Source organism: Mirounga leonina, unplaced genomic scaffold, assembly GCF_011800145.1.
Source record: "Mirounga leonina isolate KUSES-001 unplaced genomic scaffold, KU_Mleo_1.0 Mir_91, whole genome shotgun sequence".
NCBI lineage: Eukaryota > Metazoa > Chordata > Mammalia > Carnivora > Phocidae > Mirounga > Mirounga leonina.
The window spans coordinates 44,728,726-44,748,101 of NW_023270839.1; the positions used below are offsets into that span (position 1 = coordinate 44,728,726).

At 36.2% G+C, this 19,376-nt stretch overlaps 1 protein-coding gene across 5 annotated transcripts in view; it reads left to right on the top strand.

The window, feature by feature from the left end:
* LRRC49 (leucine rich repeat containing 49) overlaps positions 1-19,376 on the top strand; it is a 178,889-nt gene that overhangs the window by 82,018 nt on the left and 77,495 nt on the right. For all 5 annotated transcript variants that reach the window (XM_034994748.1, XM_034994745.1, XM_034994746.1 and 2 more), the window contains one exon: positions 15,006-15,153. In XM_034994748.1, the coding sequence (XP_034850639.1) occupies positions 15,006-15,153 (148 nt within the window). The remainder of the gene's footprint in view (positions 1-15,005; positions 15,154-19,376) is intronic.

The window sequence follows — 19,376 nt, forward strand, 5'->3', positions numbered from 1 at the left end:
TTTTGCAAAGCATCAGAGTAAAACAATAATTATCTGTAAATGACAAAAAAACTTGAATGCTTTTGCAAAGCATCAGAGTAAAACAATAATCTGTAAATGACAAAAGCTTTTAAAATGCCCATTGTTAAAGATCTGATGAAATTCATTATAATGAAATTGGTAAGGAAATGTGTTTATTTTTGTGGCTCACATCTTGAGATAATAACTGGAATTATGATGATAACATAATCAGCAGTGCTCATACCAAATTTTTACTGGAGTTGCTATAGCCAAGGAAGAAGTTCCACAAATGTTTTCTCCTGCTAATGTGCTAATTTAGAAAATGGAAAGAACTCTCCCCACTCTCGCTTCCATCAGATCCTGTAGGCATAAATCCAGGAGACTGATATAGTAAGAATTCTTACTTTATAATGGCTTTTGTCAGAGGTCCCAGCATCTCTCAGCTACAGTATCTTGAAGCAAGCAATGTCCAGCCAGTGAAGGTCCTTTCACGGTCACCAACTGTAGGGGAGGAAAAATTTCCTTTCTACCCTGCTAGGTTCTTCGGCTGGTTTAATAATGAAATTGACATATGACAGATTAACAGGAGAAAAACAAATTTAATTACATATGTATAGGAGCCCCATGTAAATATGAGGCCCAAGGGCAAATTGAGGTTTACTATGCCATCCTGAGCTGAAGAATGGGATAGGGGCGTGGGACTTCAAAGGGGAGGAGGATGATTCACAGGATGATAAGAAGAGCAGATGTTTGGTAATTAGATGTTTGTCCTGCCCTGCCATATATATAGGTCTTTCAGATAAAGAGTTATCTCTGATAAAGCTCTCTTTCTGATCCAGGCTTCCTATCTAAATTCTTTTAGGTAGTTAAGGGAACAGTAAAAGTTTTTCTTAAATTTGCTGAGTCTTGATTGCCTTCAGCTCAAAATAATCCACATTCCAAAGGTTATGTATTTTGGGGTCACGTATTCTACTCCCCATTAGGGTAATATTTTGTTTCTTAATCTGGAGACTATTTACATGGGTATGTTCAGTTTGTACAAAGTCATCACATTGTACACTTATGATTTGTAGGCTTTTTTGTATGTATAGTACATCTGACAAAACGTTCAAAAAATACTGTAAAATCATCAATAGAAGGAAATTCCTCTATTCCTCTATTAATAACAAAATTATTTCATGATAGAATAATAACTATCCTTCCATTAACTGTAAAAGAGAAATTTGGTCTGCAGTGGTATGCTGGAGCCAGCTTGTGTGGCTCACTAGACCAACTTAGGTGCATCTTTTCAATTCAGCAACATCATCTTGGTAGCTTGAAATCGGCTCTGTTGGGAATATTTACACCATGGAAATTGGCAAATGCTACATCAGTCTGTTGTTGTTTTCCCAGAAAACTTCTTACCCATACAGTACAGTACTTAGATCTCTTTGCACGCGGGAATGTTATTTGGCTTGCTTTAGAGACAGTGTAATTTTTAAACAATTAGTATAAATGTTGAAAGTGGTTAAGATGAGCATGCTTTTTAGAATTGTTATCACACTTTGAAACTGCAAAGAATCCTTCTCTTTTTCTTCTATAAATTTGAGGAGACTTATTTGTATTCACATGTCAGTTCATAAGAGGAAATATATCATCAAGAACTTTGTTGTCACTTTAAATTTGGCTTCAGTGTCACAAATTAGCATTATAAGAATATTACCATGACTTGAAATCTACTCTTGGTAATAAGAGTCATTGTGAATCTCCTGAGACTGAAGCTATGTTGCTTTATTCTTTTTACTGCTAGAAAATGAATAAGGTAATAAAGCTAATAGAATTGTCACCTACAATTCTGAAACACTCAGTTCTGTGCTGGTGTCTTTTGTCAGCCAGGTGCATACAGACATAATAGATACTCTCCTTGTTGAATTGTTGTCAAGGGCATTGTTGCAGCAAAAGATGCCTAAACACACAGTTTAAATTTTTCTCTATTCTCTTTAATTCTTTATGTCTCTACCTCCTTCTTTTCACTTTCTTTTTGTTTCTGTCTATAGCCATAGTCTTCTATTTATTTCTCTGTGGTATCACTTTAGCTTCTTAAAATCTTTTAAACACTGTGACAAGTGCGTTTAACTATTCTAATACTTTTCCCAAGGGAAATTTGGAGATTTTTTTCATGTATGTAAAATTTTTTAAAATTGTTTCAGCCATATTTTTGCTTCATGACAAAAAATAATGGCTTATTTATTGGAAAGTGTCTTTACATTCTTTAAAACCATCTTGTTTCTAAGAATCCCTACTACCATCATGTACTAAAAATAATTTTAGTGACTAAGTAACTAACATTACTTAACAAGTATCAAAATAGATAATTATTTAAGGAGCACCAAAAGAGAGAAACAAGAAAGTGAAAGAATTGTAAATGGAGGGAAAACAATGTGTGCTAGTTTTGCTTACTGTAATGCCAAAACTCATTATTGGGTTCACCTGTTGTTCACCTTTTCCATTTTTAATAAAGTCCCTCATCATCTTTTCAGTATTTTAGCAGTCATTGATGATCATTGTCTGGATCTGCTATTTCTTTAGGGATTACAAAATGGTGATATTCCATCATTCCTCATCTTTTTAAGCTGTATTTCTTCTGTAAAGAAAACTTTGATTGACTTTTTGATTACCCTGAAGAACAGTTTATGCAGGAAAGGCATGTAAATGCTTGATTCCTTTTATTTCCATTGACTGCCTTTGACTTTTTCTATTTTAATTTTTAAAATATTTTTCTAGTCTGTGGAAGTTCTGTGTCTTTTCAGATCTTCTTGGAGTTTACTCGTATTTTCAAACCTGTTTTTCTTTCTTTTTTTAAGATTTTATTTATTATTTAGAGAGAGAGAAAGAGTGCTAGTGGGGGGGAGGGGTAGAAGGAGAGGGAGGGAGAGAATCTCAAGCAGACTCTGGGTGCAGAGCCCCACTCGGGGCTGAATCTCATGACACTGAGACTATGACCTGAGCCGAAATCAAGAGTTAGAAGCTTAGCAGCCCACTGAGACACCCAGGTGTCCCAACCTGTTTTTATTTCTTGAAATATAATGTTTTTATGTTTTTGTTTTGTTTTTTAAGATTTATTTATTTATTTATTTATTTATTTGACAGAGAGAGAGAGAAATAGTGAGAGCAGGAACACAAGCAGGGAGAGTGGGAGAGGGAGAAGCAGGCTTCCTGCCGAGCAGGGAGCCCGATGTGGGGCTCAATCCCAGGACCCTGGGATCATGACCTGAGCCGAAGGCAGACGCTTAACAACTGAGCCACCCAGGCGCCCATATAATATTTTTATATCCTATGTTTCATAATCCAATTATGTGAAAAAGTCTTAGCCAATCTATGTCACCTGTTGTTTCTGCTGGCTGTCAATCAGAGTGTTTTATTTCCTTTTGAACTATGAGCTATAAATTTTTTGGTACTTTATCTTTAGAAATTCTTTGGGGTCTTGTATGAAGGTAGGTTCCTCCATGAAGGAGTTTCATTTGTTTCTGTCAGATGCCTATAAGGCATAACCAGCCTTAGATGTCTTCAAAATATCAGTTCTCTTAAAATATTTTAGACCACCCATTTAGTGTGGGTTCAGGCTGCAAATTGTGGTTTGTGGTTACGAGTAATCAGGAAAGAATTTTCCTCCCCTTCCCAGCCCCAGGTTTTGAGATGGGCTATATATCTCGGGTAGTGGGTAGGAAAGTTTATAACTAATTAACTCTATATTGAAAGTCTAGTCCTTGGGTCTCAGACTTATGGATAAGTCTCCAGTTAGACTCTCCAACTTGGGTAGCCCTAGGATTTCTCTTCTGTTCCCCAGCTTTGAAGATTGTATGAACCAAAGTTCAAGTTCATTGGGTTCAATAAATGCCCTCACAGCAAAAAGGTTAGTTTCAACATTCTGGTTACCTCTTAGGGTTCCCACCTTTACTTTTTTTTTTTTTTTAAACCTGTGTATTTCTCTTTTTTTTTTTTAGCAGGTCATGGATGTACTTGAGAAGATTTTTAAAGCATATCTTATGTCGCATTTTTAGTTGTTTTTAGCAAGAGCCTCAGCCCACAAACTTCATTCTTTCAGACAGACAAACACCTTCATTATGTGCTCTTTTCTTGAACTATGCTTCATTCTTTAATCCTTAATTATATGTTATTGTACATTTTTCTAGGTATTTTATATTGTCAGTTGTGTATATTTTAGTTCTTTTGAGAACACTTGATTTATTCTACTGTTCCATTTCATTTCAGCCTGCTAGATACATAGTACAGTAAAATTTTCACTGATCAATATAAAATAAGTGAGGTTTTGTTAAGATTATTTCAGAGTATATGGTACTTTAATGGTATGAAAGAGTAAAACCCTTTTTCTAAAGTGTCTAACTTACTTTTTGGAGAACTTTCTAATTGGAGAAATTTGACTGATATTTGGGGATTGTTAGTTAAATATCTATGTGGTATACATGCATATATGGGAATTTTATTTTCTCTGTATTTTATTAAGTAAGCAAAATGGACTGAAAGATGTTCTTTTCCTTTTGAAATGTGAGTTTTGGTCAGTAGGGACACATTGTTCCTCTGTAGGTTCTTTAGCAGATAGGAAGCAGATGTGGCATTGGGAGGAGACCACTAGGGAAAGAACAAATGCATGAGTAATCTGGAAAAAGATTAAAGACAACTTATGAATTAAATGTCAGCCTTTAGACCCAAGCTTTTCCATTTTTGGTACTCAGAAGAGGCAAGCAACTGAGTATTCTTTTTTTTTTTTTTTAAAGATTTTATTTATTTATTTGAGAGAGAGAGAATGAGAGACAGAGAGCACGAGAGGGAAGAGGGTCAGAGGGAGAAGCAGACCCCCTGCCGAGCAGGGAGCCCGATGCGGGACTCGATCCCGGGACTCCAGGATCATGACCTGAGCCGAAGGCAGTCGCTTAACCGACTGAGCCACCCAGGCGCCCTTTTTTTTTTTTTTTTTTTTTAAGATTTTATTTATTGCAACTGAGTATTCTTAAAAAGAAAGAGACTGTCCTTAGAAGCCAGTAGTACTTCACTGTACTTACTGTCCTATTTCCAGGTGTTTTTGTTTTACACCCTGATTTTGATCTTCTTTGGTTCGGTCTGATGTAACCCTTCATTAGCCTGGATTTGTACTTAACGAGTCTTCTTTCATTTGATTAGAGAATGTCTTTAAAATCATATGTACTTTATCATTGCATTTCTAGGAATGTATGGCATGTTTATTGGTCAAATGCCTTGCATATGGAAATGAAATTTGGTGAGGAATCTCCTGGATCAAATATGGATTTATTTTTACTTTAATAAAACTATTCAAAGCATAAAGACTTTAGTCTGAATATCAGTGCTAGCAGCTGACCTGGAAAGGGTTGCCAGGACGGTACCTGCTAAAGATTGTAATGATTTTCCTACTCCTGGTGCCTCTTTGGTTGTGTTTGAATTATAGACATAGACCAGGTGGGCATCAGCAGGTCTTCTAGATCTCTGAAGTACTTCATAATGACTACATTCCCTGGACATAGGATTTTCTTCTATATTCACTAATGTGCTTTATATTTTAATTCAGTGAAGATACCGTGTAGTTTTGTGTTTAACACTGCCCATTTGGTAATTATTGGACTAATTACATTCCCCAAAGGAATACTTGAGCGTTAGGGCTAGGAAAAGTTACAGTCATTTTAGTTTAAAATTATGCTTGCAGTAAGAAATAAATCATAGACTCATAGGCGCCTCGGTGGCTCAGTCAGCTGAGCATCCGACTCTTGGTTTGGCTCAAGTCATGATCTCAGGGTGGTGGGATTGAGCCCCACATCAGGCTCTGCACTCAGCTCAGAGTCTCCTCAGGATTCTCTTTCCCTTTCCCTCTGCACCCTCCCCCACTCACACTTCCTCTCTAAAATAAATAAATCTTTTTTTAAAAATATTTTATTTACTTGTCAGAGAGAGAGAGTGTGCACAAGTAGGCAGAGGAAGAAGGAGGCTCCCTGCTGAGCAGGGAGCCCGATGTGGGGCTCGATCCCAGGACCCTGCGATCACGACCTGAGCCGAAGGCAGACGCTTAACCGACTGAGCCACCCAGGTGCCCCTAAATAAATAAATCTTAAAAAAAAAAAAAGAAAGAAATCATAGACTCTCTGCAGTCCAACTTGTAAATAAATATTAAATAACAATAGGGACGCCTGGGTGGCTCAGTCGGTTAAGCATCTGCCTTTGGCTCAGGTCATGATCTCGGAGTCCTGAGATCAAGCCCCATGGTGGGCTCTCTGCTGGGGGGTGGGGGGACCTGCTTCTCCCTCTCCCTCTGCCACTCCCCCTGCTTGTGCTCTCTCTCTCTCAAGTAAATAAAATCTTAAAAAAATAAGTAAATAACAAAATCAGGATTTACCTACAATAAAATGAAGTTTTCCAGCCTCTCTATGCTTCTGGATGTATTATTTCCACTTTTCAGTACACTTACCTGATTAGTGACAGATATCAGATCATAATGATTCCTGATAGCATGATATCTCTTAAATAATTCTAAGACTAATGTAAGAAAAATTATTTATTAATTTTTATGTCAAGGATAAGCCTTTTGAAATCATGTCCATTTATCATATTCTTTCATTCATTCACCAAAACTTTATCCCACACTTAACTAGATGCTAGGCACTATGTTAGGTTTTGGGATAGTGTTCACAGCACATTTTTAGCCCTCAAGAACCTTACAGTTTAATTCTGTTTAGATATGCTGGGCCATTGAAGAAAAATGCTCTTCAGCATAGAAGAGTTCTCTTGCCTCTACTGGCTCTGTTGCCTCTCCTTTTCACATTACTTAATTTCTTAAAGTTTGAACTTAGTATCCTATCCTGTGGTAGTTGGAGGAAAACTTATTGAAAGCTTTTTTGAAACATGTCCTCACAGCCATGGGTCACCATTATAACATACTGTTCCAGATAAAAGAGACCTGATACATGAAAAGATGATCTGTCAAATATGTATTTTTTCGTATATTTAAATTTTTTATTTTTTTATTTGTAAATTGATATACTGATATATAATTTACATGTAATAAAAAACACCCATTTTAAGTGTAGACTTTAAGGAATTTTGACAAAGTATATGTCCTTGTAACCACCACCCAATCATTAACCCAAGAGAGAAACCTGGGTGTTATTCTAGAGTCCTCTCTTCCTCACATTCAAAGAAGTACTAGTTTCTGTACATGCTACACCCTGGCTTCCACAGAACCTATCCTCTCTTCTTTATTCTCATGGCTTCTACCTTAGTTTTTGATGTGTTAGACCCTTTCTCTTTTTTTTACCTTTACTTATTGCAATCTCTAATTAGTTTTTTGCTCTTAACTCATTTCTTTCCTTTATACCTCCCATAATGTTACTAATTATTCTAATAATTACTAATTATTCTAATCCTATTAGAACCCCCCTCCCTTGCTTAAAATCCCTTGATGACTCTTCCCAGTTTGCATTCTCAGGCATCAATTTCTGAGTAAGAGATTGTTCCTTAGCAACTGACTTGGTGGTGACATTATTTATCAGATAAGAAATATACATAGAGAAGCAGATTTGTGGATGGAAGATGATGACTTCATTCACTTAACACTGTAGAAGAAAAACAAATTTGCCTTGTGTTTCAGTTTTGAAATTATCAGAAGCATCTTTATTTGATTTTAGCCTTATGGAAACAACTGTCAGGGAAGAAGAGAAGCATTTTTTTAAACATCCTTTAAACACCAGAAACTATTCTGAGATATTTTATATTGATGGGAAGAAATAATTTTGTTAATGCTAGGTGGGAAAAATTACAATGTTTGTTCAAGTTTATTTATGCTTGTAGTGATTGTTAATTTTAACTTAATGAACTCTCATTTTCACCTGTATTCACTGGCCTTTTAAAAATGCCTTCCCAATTGATACTGTTCAAATGTCAATACTACCAAAAGCCATATATAGATTCAATGCATTCCCTATCAATATTCCAGTAGCATTTTTTACAGAAGTCAAAAAACAGTCCTAAAATTTATCTAGAACCACAAAAGTCCCTGAAATAGCCAGAGAAATCCTGAGAAAGAATAACAAAACAGAAGGCATCACATTTCCTGATTTCAAGCTACACTATAAAGCCATAGTCATCAAAACAGTATGGTACTAGAATAAAAACAGACAGTTCAACCAATGGAATAGAATTAAGAGCTCAGAAATAAACCTAAGTATAACAGGTCAGCTTATATTTGACAAGGGAGCTAAGATTACTCAATGGAGAAAAGGCAGCCTCTTCAATAAATGGTACTGGGAAAATTGGATACTCACATGTAAAAGAATGAAACTGGACTCCTATCTTACACCACTCACAAAGATTAACTCAAAATGGATTAAAAACTTAAATGTAAGATCTGGGGGGGCACCTGGATGGCTCAGTTGGTTAAGCGTCCAACTCTTGATCTTAGGATCGTGAGTTCAAGCCCTGTGTTAAAATATGACACCTAAAGCAAAAGCAACAAAATAAAAAATAAACAAGTAGTACTGCATTGAACTAAAAAGCTTCTTTTTAGCATCAGCAAAAGAAACCATCAACAAAGTGAAAAGATAACCTATGCAATGGGAAAAATATCTGTAAACCACTTATCTGATAAAGGCTTAATATCTCAAATATATAAAGAACACATACAGCTCAATAGCAAAAAAACATATAACCCAATTTAAAAATGGGCAAAGGACCTGAATAGACATTTCTTCAAAGAAGATATACAAAAGGCCAACAGGTATATGAAAAGATGCTCAAGGGAAATGCAAATTAAAACCATAATGAGTTATCACCTCATGCTTGTTAGAATGACCATCATCAAAAAGACAAGAGATAACAAATGCTGGTATGGATGTGGAGAAAAGGGAACCCTGTGCACTGTTGGTGGGATTGTAAATTCATACAACCACTATGGAAAACAGTATGGAGGAGCTTCAGAAAATTAAAAACAGAGCTATCATATGATCCAGCTATTTCACCTCTTGGAAATATACCCAGAGGAAATGAAAACTCTAACTTAAAAGATATCTGCACTGCCCTGTTCACAGCAAGATTTTTACAATAACCAAGCCATGGAAACAAGTGTTCCATAGATGGATGAATGGATAAAGAAGTTATGGTTTATATACATACATGAATATACCTGAATATTATTCAGCCATAAGAAGTAAGGAAATCCTACCATTCGTGACCACATGGATGGACCCTGAAGCATTATGCTAATTGAAATAAGTCAGACAGAGAAAGACTGATAGGTACTGTATGATCTCATCTATATGTGGAATCTAAAAGCAAAAACAAAAACCAAGCTCACAGAAAAAGAGATCGGACTTGTGGTTACTAGAGGTGGAGGGGGAATTGGAAGAAGGTGGTCAAAAGGTCCAAACTTCCAGTTATTAGATAAATTGGTACTGGGGCACCTGAGTGGCTCAGTTGGTTAAGTGTCTGACTCTTGGTTCTTCTCAGGTCATGATCTCATGAGTTGTGGGACTAAGACCCGTGTTAGGCTTCACGCTCAGCACAGAGTCGGCTTGAAGATTCTCTTTCTCTGCCCCTCCCCCCACACATGGATTCTCTCATCCTCTCTCTCTCCGTAAAATAAATAAATAAATCTTAAAAAAAAAGATAAATCAGTACTAGGGATGTAAAATATTATATGATGATCACAGCTAACACTGCTGTATGATATATAGGAAAGTTGTTAAGAGAGTGAATGCTGTGCGGGTACCTGGATGGCTCAGTTGGTTAAACTTCTGATGCTTGATCTCCAGGTCTTGATCTCAGGGTTGTGAGTTCTAGCCCCATGTTGGACTCCATGCTGGGCATGGGGCCTACTTAAGAAAAAAAAAGAAAAGAAAATGCTATGAGTTCTCATCACCAGGAGGAAATTTTTTCTTCTCTTTTTTGTTCTTTCTTTTCTTTGTTATTGTGTCTATATGAGATAAATGGATGTTAGCTGAACCTATTATTGTCATCATTTTACAATACATATAAATCTAAGTATTATGCTGTATGCCTTAGACTTATATAATGATGTATGTCAATTATTTCTCAGTAAAACTGGGGGAAAATGTCTTCCCATAATTATCTAAACATGTCTCAAAAACCATAGCAAGTGTATGAATTGTGAGATATACCTATTAGATGGTAAAAATAATCTCTAAGGTAAAATAATTGATAGGAGAGGATCTTTTTACCTTGAGTGAGAGGAAACATGGAAGAAATATTTAAATGTGACAATAAAAAAATAATGAACTTTATTCTTGCTATAGACCTTGCCTTGACCTTAATTGCCAACATATTATTTATTTTTTATACCATAAATATTCTATATCCTCTAGCTTTTCTTAAAACAGGAAGAAAGAGATATTCAATATAGTGCCTTAGTAAAGAAAGTATTTTTAGGTCTAAATGTTTACATTAGTTATTTTTTTTTAAGATTATTTATTTATTTATTTATTCATGAGAGACAGAGAGAGAGAGAGAAGCAGGCTCCCAAGGAGCAGGGAGCCCGATGCGGGACTCGATCCCAGGACTCTGGGATCATGACCTGAGCCAAAGGCAGACCCTTAACCATCTGAGCCACCCAGGCGCCCTACATTAGTTATTTGAATAGTCATTGAATGAGGATGATTCTAATATAGATGATTTTTACTAACCTGCTCTGGGGTATTATTTAGAAAAATGAGTATTCCCTTTAAAAATGGAAAGTCTTCAAAAAATTAAAAATAGAACTACCATATGATTGAGTAATTCCACTTCTGGGTATTTATCCAAAGAAAATGAAAGCACTAACTTGAAGAGATATCTGTATGTTCATTGCAGCATTATTTATAGTAGCCAAGATTTGGAAACTAAGTGTCCATGGACAGGGGCACTTGGGTGGCTCAGTTGGTTAAACGTCTCACTCTTGATTTTGGCTCAGGTCATGATCTCAGGATTGTAAAATCGAGCCCTATGTCAGGCTCCACGCTGGGCACGGAGCCTGCTTAAGATTCTTTCTCTACCTCTGCCCCTCCCCACCACTTGTGCACTTTCTCCTCCTTAAAAAAAAAAAAAAGTGTCAATGGACAGATGAATGGATAAAGAAAATGTAGGATGGATAACTGGATAGATGAATAGATAGATCGAGATATATGTAATGGATATATATTATTCAGCCATAAAAAAGAATGAAATCTTGCCATTTGCAACTATATGGGTGGACTTTGGGGCATTATGCTAAGTGGAGTAAGTCAGACAGAGAAAAACAAATACCATATGGTTTTACTTATATGTGGAATCTAAAGACAAAAACAAAAACCAACAACAAAAAAGCAAAATGAGCTAATACATACAGTTAACAGATTGGTGGTTGCCAGAGGCATGGGCTGGCAGGGAGTGAAATGGATGAAGGAAGTCAAAAGATACAAACTTTCAGTTATAAAATAAATTAGTCATGGGAATGTAATGTATAGCATATGGACTACTATTAATAATACTGTGTTGCATATTTGAAAATTGCTAAGAGAGTAGATCTTAAAAGTTCTTAAACAAGAAAAAAATTCTGTGAAAAAATTTTGTAACTGTATGGAGATGGGTGTTATACTAGACATATTGTGGTGGTCATTTCACAATCTATATAAATATTGAATTATTATGTTATATACCTGAAATTAATATAGTGTATGTCAATTATACCTCAATTTTTATAAAGTCCCAATCAAAATCCCAGCAAGTTGATCTCAACGAATGGATTCTAAGGTTTGATGTGAAAGCTAAGACCTAGAATAGCAACACAATACTGAGGAACACAATTGGAGGACTCACACTAACCTATTTCAAGACTTAACTGTTAAGGTACAGTAATCAAGACAGTGTAGTATTGGTGAAAGAGTAGACATATATATCAATGGAAAAGAATAGAGGGCCTAGAAACAGATTCACACAAATATAGTCAAGTAATCTTTGACAGAGGAGCAAAGGCAATTCAATAGAGAAAGGGTAGTCTTTTCAAGATGATACTGGAAAAATTGGATATTCACATTAAGAATCTAGACATAGACTTTATACCTTTTATAAAACTTACTCAAAATGGATTGTAGATTAAATATAAGACACAAAGCTATAGAACTTTTAGAAGAAAACTTAGGAGAAAATCTAGGCATTCTTGGGTTTGGTGATGAATTTTTAAATATAACACCAAGACCATGATACATGAAAGAAAATTGATAAGTTGGGCATCATTAAAATTAAGAACTTCTGCCCTGTGAAAGGCACTATTAAGAAAGTGAAAGTGAAAGTGAAAAGACAAGTCACAGACTAGGAGAGATATTCACAAATCTTATAATCTGTTAAATTATATGTATATAGGTATATTTTATATATATCCATGATATACAAAAATTCAACAACACAAAAACAACAGGTGTTGTTAGGGATGCGGAGAAAAAAGAACCCTTGTACACTGTTGGTGGGAGTCCAAATTGGTGTAGCCACTATGGAAAACAGTATGAAGAGTCCTCAAAAAGTTAAAAATAGAACTACCTTATGATTCAGCAATTGCACTATGTATTTACCCAAAGGATGCAAAAACGCTAAAGCAAAGGGATACATGCATCCCTATATTTATAGCAGCATTATTTACAATAGCCAAGATATGGAAGCAACCCAAGTGTCCACTGATTGATGAGTGGATAAAAAAGATGTGTGTGTGTGTGTGTGTGTGCATATATATATATATATATATATGCACACACACACACACACACATATATATACAAACACACACACAATGGAATATTAGCCATAAAAAAGAAGGAAATCTTGCCATTTGCAGTGACATGGATGGAGGTAGAGAGTATTATGCTCAATGAAATGTCAGTCAGAGAAAGACAAATCCCATATGATTTCAGTCTTATGTGGAATTTAAGAAACAAAATAAATGAGTAAAGGGAAAAAAAGAGAGGCAAACCAAAAATAGACTTTTTTTTTTTTTAATTTTATTTATTTGTGAGAGAGAGAATGAGAGACAGAGAGCATGAGAGGGAGGAGGGTCAGAGGGGGAAGCAGACTCCCTGCCGAGCAGGGAGCCCGATGCAGGACTCAATCCCGGGACTCCAGGATCATGACCTGAGCCGAAGGCAGTCGCTTAACCAACTGAGCCACCCAGGTGCCCCCAAAATAGACTTTTAACTATAGAGAACAAACTGATGGTTTCCAGAGGGGAACGGTGGTAGGGGAGGGTTAAGGAATGCCCTTGTCATGATGAGCACAAGCTCAAAAATAAGGAAGCAACTCAATTAAAAAATGGGCACAAGAACTATAAATGCAAAGAAGATATACAGATGGCAAATATGCATATGAAAAAAACGTTCAACATCCTTTGACATTAGGGAATTGCATTTTAAAATAATGAGACACCACTACACACCTACTGGAATGACTGATATAAAAAAAAAACCAACCTGACAAATACCAAATGCTCATGAGAATGTGGAGCTGGTAGGAATGCAAGATGTTATAGCCACGTTGGAAGACAGTTTGGCAGTTTCTCGCAAAGCTAAACTTAGTCTTACAATATAATCCAGCAATTGCAATCTTAAGTATTTACCCAGTTTGAGTTGAAAACTTATGTTCACACAAAAACCTGCAGATAAATATTTATAGCAACATTATTCATAATCACTAAAATCTGGAAGCAACCAAGATGTCTTCAGTAGGTGAATGGATAAACAGATTGTGGTACATCCAGACAATGGAATATTACTCAGTGATAAAAGAGAGAGAGCATGTGCTCTCTGAAGACACAAAAAGACATGGCAGAACCTTAAGTGCATATTGCAAAGTGACAGAAGTCAGTGTGAAAAGGCTATATTCTGTATGATTCCAGCTATATGGCATTCTGGAAAAGGCAAAACTTCATAGTAAGAAGATGAGTGGTTGCCAGAGATTGAGGGAGAGAGGAGGGTTGAATAGGATTGTTTAGGGTCATGGAGCTATTCTGTATGATACTTATGCATTTGTCAAAACCCACAGAACTTTAAAGCACAGAGTGAACCTTAATGTATGCAAATTAAAATATTTAGGAGGTTAGAGGATTCCAGGAAGGAATGAATATAGACTATGACAAGAGAAGCTAAGTGTATTTCAACTGTATGAAACAGCCTGTTGAAAGGGGTGGCGGGAGGGGAGGTGCTGACCTAAGTAACTTTGAAATGAATGTGTAAGACTAAATGCTAAAGGAATTACACATAACGGCTATACTTCATAAAGTTGTTTCCCATGGGGATTCAGGTTGAAAATTCTGATACCACTATGTATATGTTCTAGAATTGAACAATTAAGTAAATGGATCAGAGCTGGTGAGAGATTTCTCCTTGTTGGAGTAGGAATTTACAGATAAGCAAGGGAAAGAGGCTAGAGTGATCCTTTTGATAACAGATTAGAGTTGGGGAACATCAGTGTGAACTCATGTTTAGCTTAATATAGACATAGATGTTACATATTACAGATAATATGTATACACACAGGTTAGTATGCACACATATATTTCCTTGCTTTGTCATCAGAAGACATGAAAAAAATGACACCCCAGTGGCGAAAAGTATACCTAGCCACCAGATCTTTGGTTCTAGTACCATTCTCCAATAAAAGGAACCATGACTCCTTGGAGAAATGTTTGATTCTAGGACTGGGGTAGGAAATAATATGAGTCTAGAGAATCTTATAGTGCCAGAAAGTAAGGAATGAATGAATGATTTGTAAATTATTTGTAAATAATTGTAAATTAATTGTAAAAAAAATGTACAATACTACTACAAGATGTTAATAATAGGGAAAACTGAGTGCGGAGTATATGGGAACTCTGTATTATCTTAATTTTTCTGTAAATCTAAAACTATTCTAAAATAATAATGTATATTAAATAAATGAAAGTACTATTGGAAGGTCTCACAATAATCCAGTGGTTTCTGTCTCTCCTGCAGTTTTGAAAGTGTTTGCTGCCTTGCTGACTCTTCTTCTCTCTCAGACATCACTTTTGATGGCAATCCAATAGCTCAAGAGTCATGGTACAAACACACTATCCTTCAGAATATGATGCAGCTGCGCCAGCTGGATATGAAGAGAGTCACGGTGAGAGCTCTTCTGAAGTGCTTACCATCTTGTCTTTACTGTGGATTAAGAGACTGGGTGCATATTCTTTGCTTAGAAATGCTTCTTAGTTTTAATAAACTATGGATTATCATGACTATATAATTCATAATTACAATTACAAATATTTTACCACCTGTCCCTTATTCCCAATTTCATTCAGGGCTGTTAAATAACAAAAAATTCGACTGAGTAAATTTAAAAGATCTAATTGGCTTTATTAATCAATTCATAAATTGGGCAGCATCCCGTCTAGCAAGTGGAGGGGAGCTCTCAATGACTACAGAAAAAGGAAGGTTTTTAAAGGTAGAGGGGGAGTGGAAAAAGGGAAATTATTGGCAAAGGATCCATTGTTTTAGGCAAGGTCACCCTTCTAAAGGGAAGGGAAGGGGCCTATCAGTAAATTTCCTAGTCCTGACCAGGAAATTCACAGGTTGACTGGTTACAGATTACATTTCTGGGGGCGTCTAAACTACAGTTAGGTTAGGTAGTAAGTCTTGGTTTACTGGCTTGTGGCCTTAACTTAAGTGATGCCATTTTGGGTCTGTGGTTTCCTTTTTAACAGGTTTTTTTTTTAAACTAATAATTAATTAGTCATCATGATTGTTTGATCACCACAGTTGTTTTATTTAAATTAATCATCATGATTGTTTTTTATTCTGGCTAATACCCAACTAAAAATTTATCTTGGAATGGATGAGTAAGAATGGCATTAAGTTATGTAATGTAATGTTTCAGAACATGGGTGCCAAAGCCAGACTGCTTGAGTCTCAATCCTGGCTTGACCATTTTCTAGCCAAATGACCTGTGGCAATTTACTTAACCTTTCTGTATCTCATTTTCCTCAAAGTAATGGGGGGCGGGGGGGGTTCATAATTATGTCAGGGTTGTTGTCAAGATAAAATAAAGCCCTAAACCTTAGAACAGCATGAGGCTCATAGGAAGCATCGCATGGAGCTGTTGTGCTTGTTATTGACGCCATACCTCTCAAAATAGCTCTTTTTTATTCATTCTATCTGCATGTTAGGTATGTTCTATACTTCGATGTTTTAATATGACTCCTGATCTAAGCAAAATGCTATATATGCACCTTTTAGGTGTACAGTGCACATTTGCATATTATAGGCTTTTAGGAGTTCTGTAATAAAGAAATTTGCCTTAATTTTCATTGCATATATCAGATTTATTTGAACATTTTACTATCTCAGATATCATCTATTAATGATCTCAGTTTGATAATCTCAGAGCTAGAAAAATATCCTAAGCCTCCACTTGTTTTGTGACTTCTAGACTCTGCTAATTTTGATGTGGATTCTGAGTGGTCAGCTAAGTTTATTCAATGCCAATTGACTCATTGCCTATAGCCATTTTCACAATGTGTGCATTTTACATTTCTGTCTCAGCAATATCATGGACATCTCAGGTGACCAGCGGATAGTTACAAGTGTTGATGAATTCGTTAATGCCAGGGGTCTTCTGGGGGCTCTGCCTCTTTTTGTTCCAGCATGGAGATACAGTTCTTTGTCCTCAGCTTGTTCAAATCTATCCTGTAAACACGGTTTCATACTTTCACCCTTATCTCCATGTGTTTCTTTTTTTTCCCAAAGATTTTATTTATCTATTTGTCAGAGAGAGAGAGCATAAGCAGGGGGAGCAGCAGGCAGAGGGAAAGGTAGACTCCCCACTGAGCAGGGAGCCCGATGCGGGGCTTGATCCCAGGACCCTGGAATCATGACCTGAACCAAAGACAGACACTTAACTGACTGAGCCACCCACACGTCCCTCCATGTGTTTCTTAATTAAGCATCTTTGGTACTTAACAATTACTCTTCCTGGTGAGGTTGAAATGGATGGGGTAAGAAATGAAGCTAACTCATTTATATAAATTAGTACTTAATTATATATTATGTTTCTCACAGTGAACTTATCTGTCAGTCTTGCCTACCCAGCTGATGTATACAATCCTTAAGGTCAGAAGCCATTCTTCTTCCTTGCCTGATATATATACAGATATCCTATACATGTTTATTTCCTTTCCTTCCCTGTCTCACACAGTGCTGAGAATGTAGTAATGTTCATTAAAGTCTTAAATGAGTGAAGTTTATCTACTTCCATGCCTGAAATAAAGGAGAATGATGCTATATATAATCATTGTCTTTGTACATTCCATGAGTGTTTGCCTGGTGAGAAATGAGAGAAAATCACCTGGGATGGGAGCAGGGCCAGCTGTTCTGCTAAACACAGAGCGGGATTGTACATCTGCTTCTTCACAGTTTAATTTGAGAAATTTAAAAAAAAATTCATGTCTTACTAAAAGCTTTACTTGAGGTATAATGGGCATAAAATTAATTGCACATGTTAACTGTACAAGTTGATAAATTTCAACATGTATATCACCTGTGAAACATCACCATAGTCAAGCTTTTTCATAATCCACTACCCAAAAAAGTTTCCTCATGCTCCTTTGTTATCCCTCCTTTCCACCCCTCCCCACCCAACCTCCATGCCCAGGCAACCACTGATTTACTCTTTGTCATTATAGGTTCAAAATTTCCATTTTCTAGAATTAATGGAAACAATTTCAGAGTTACAGAACAGTTGTAAGTACAGTAGCAAACTGTACTTTTTTTTCTTGAACTATTTGAGGGTAAGCTGCTGATTGGATTACCTAACAATCCTGAACACTTTAGTGTGTGTGTTCTGCAAGCAAAGACATTCTCCTATATAAACACAACATAACCAACAAAATTAGGAAGTAAACACTGAATAATTACTAGTGTCTAATTCTCACACCACTCTCAAATTTTACCAATTATGTTAATAATTTCTGTGTAGCTAAACAGTCCGGTTTGGAATTATATATTGCATATGGTGCATTTGGTTGTCAGGTCTCCCTCATCACTATTTTTCAGGAACAGTTTCTCAAGTCTTGACTCTAACATTTATGAAGATTACAGGGCAGTTTCTGGAAGGACCCTCAATTTAGGCTTTTTGATGTTTCCTCACGATCAATTTTTATAGACTTTTGCATAAATATCACAGAAATGATTTTGATTTTTCTCATTTCATCCTATCAAGTGGTACGGTATTCTATTTATCCCTTTATTGATGTTGGCCACCATAATTAAGATGATGTCTGCCAGCCTTCTCCATGTGAAGTTATTCTCTTTCCCTTTGTAATCCCATTCCTCATAAAAATTTTGGTTTATTCATTTATTCATATCAGTATGGACTCATAGTATTTAGTCTTACCTTTTATTTATGACTTTTTAGTAACTTTACTGTTGAAACAGCATACCTTTTTTCTCAGTAGGCTTTTTTTTTAAAGACTTTATTTATTTACTTACCTAAGAGAGAGAGATTGAGAGTGTACTTGAGAAGTAGTGTAATGTCCTACAGTTATACAGATTTCATTGGTAAGCAATTGTGGTTCTTTAAGAATGGTAGGTATATTTTTTTCTTTGAATTTACATGTATCATTATTTTTTCAAATGGCTACTAAGTTGCTAGAACCTGAACACTTAATAAGTTGTTTACTAACTACTGAGTAAACAGAGCTATTAACACATTTCTTTTGACTTACAAGCACCATGAAAAAATTCCTGAGCATTCTTAGGCACGTTGAACTGAAAAGTTCCTATAGTAGGATCTATATTAGACATTAGAGCTGACAAGATCAGAATCATAATTCATTCATGCCCTCAAGTTACTCACTGTCTAGTGCAGACAGGTTATCATGCAAAATGCCAAGCTAGAGAAGATCAATTGATAGATATGTATATTTTTGTATATACGCTCACACACATGTGAGCATGTACATAGGCACAGCACAGCAACACTGAAGGGTAAAGGGGTGCCTGGGGGGCTCAGTCAGTCAAGCGTCTGCCTTCGGCTCAGGTCATGATCCCGGGGTCCTGGGATCGAGCCCCGCGTTGGGCTCCCTGCTCACTGGGGAGCCTGCTTCTCCCTTTCCTCCCCACTCGTGTGCTTTCTCTCGCTATCCCTGTCTCTCTCTCAAATAAATAAATAAAATATTTTTAAAAAAATTGAAGGGTAAAGCACCCCTACGTCTACCAGAGAAATAGGAAAAGTTCCAAAGGAGAAAATACTTGACTGGGGCTTGAAGAGTGGTTCAAAAGAAGGAAGATATATCTGTGGAGAGTGTTCCAGGGAGAATGAAGGCATGCAAAATGCAGAGAGAGGTA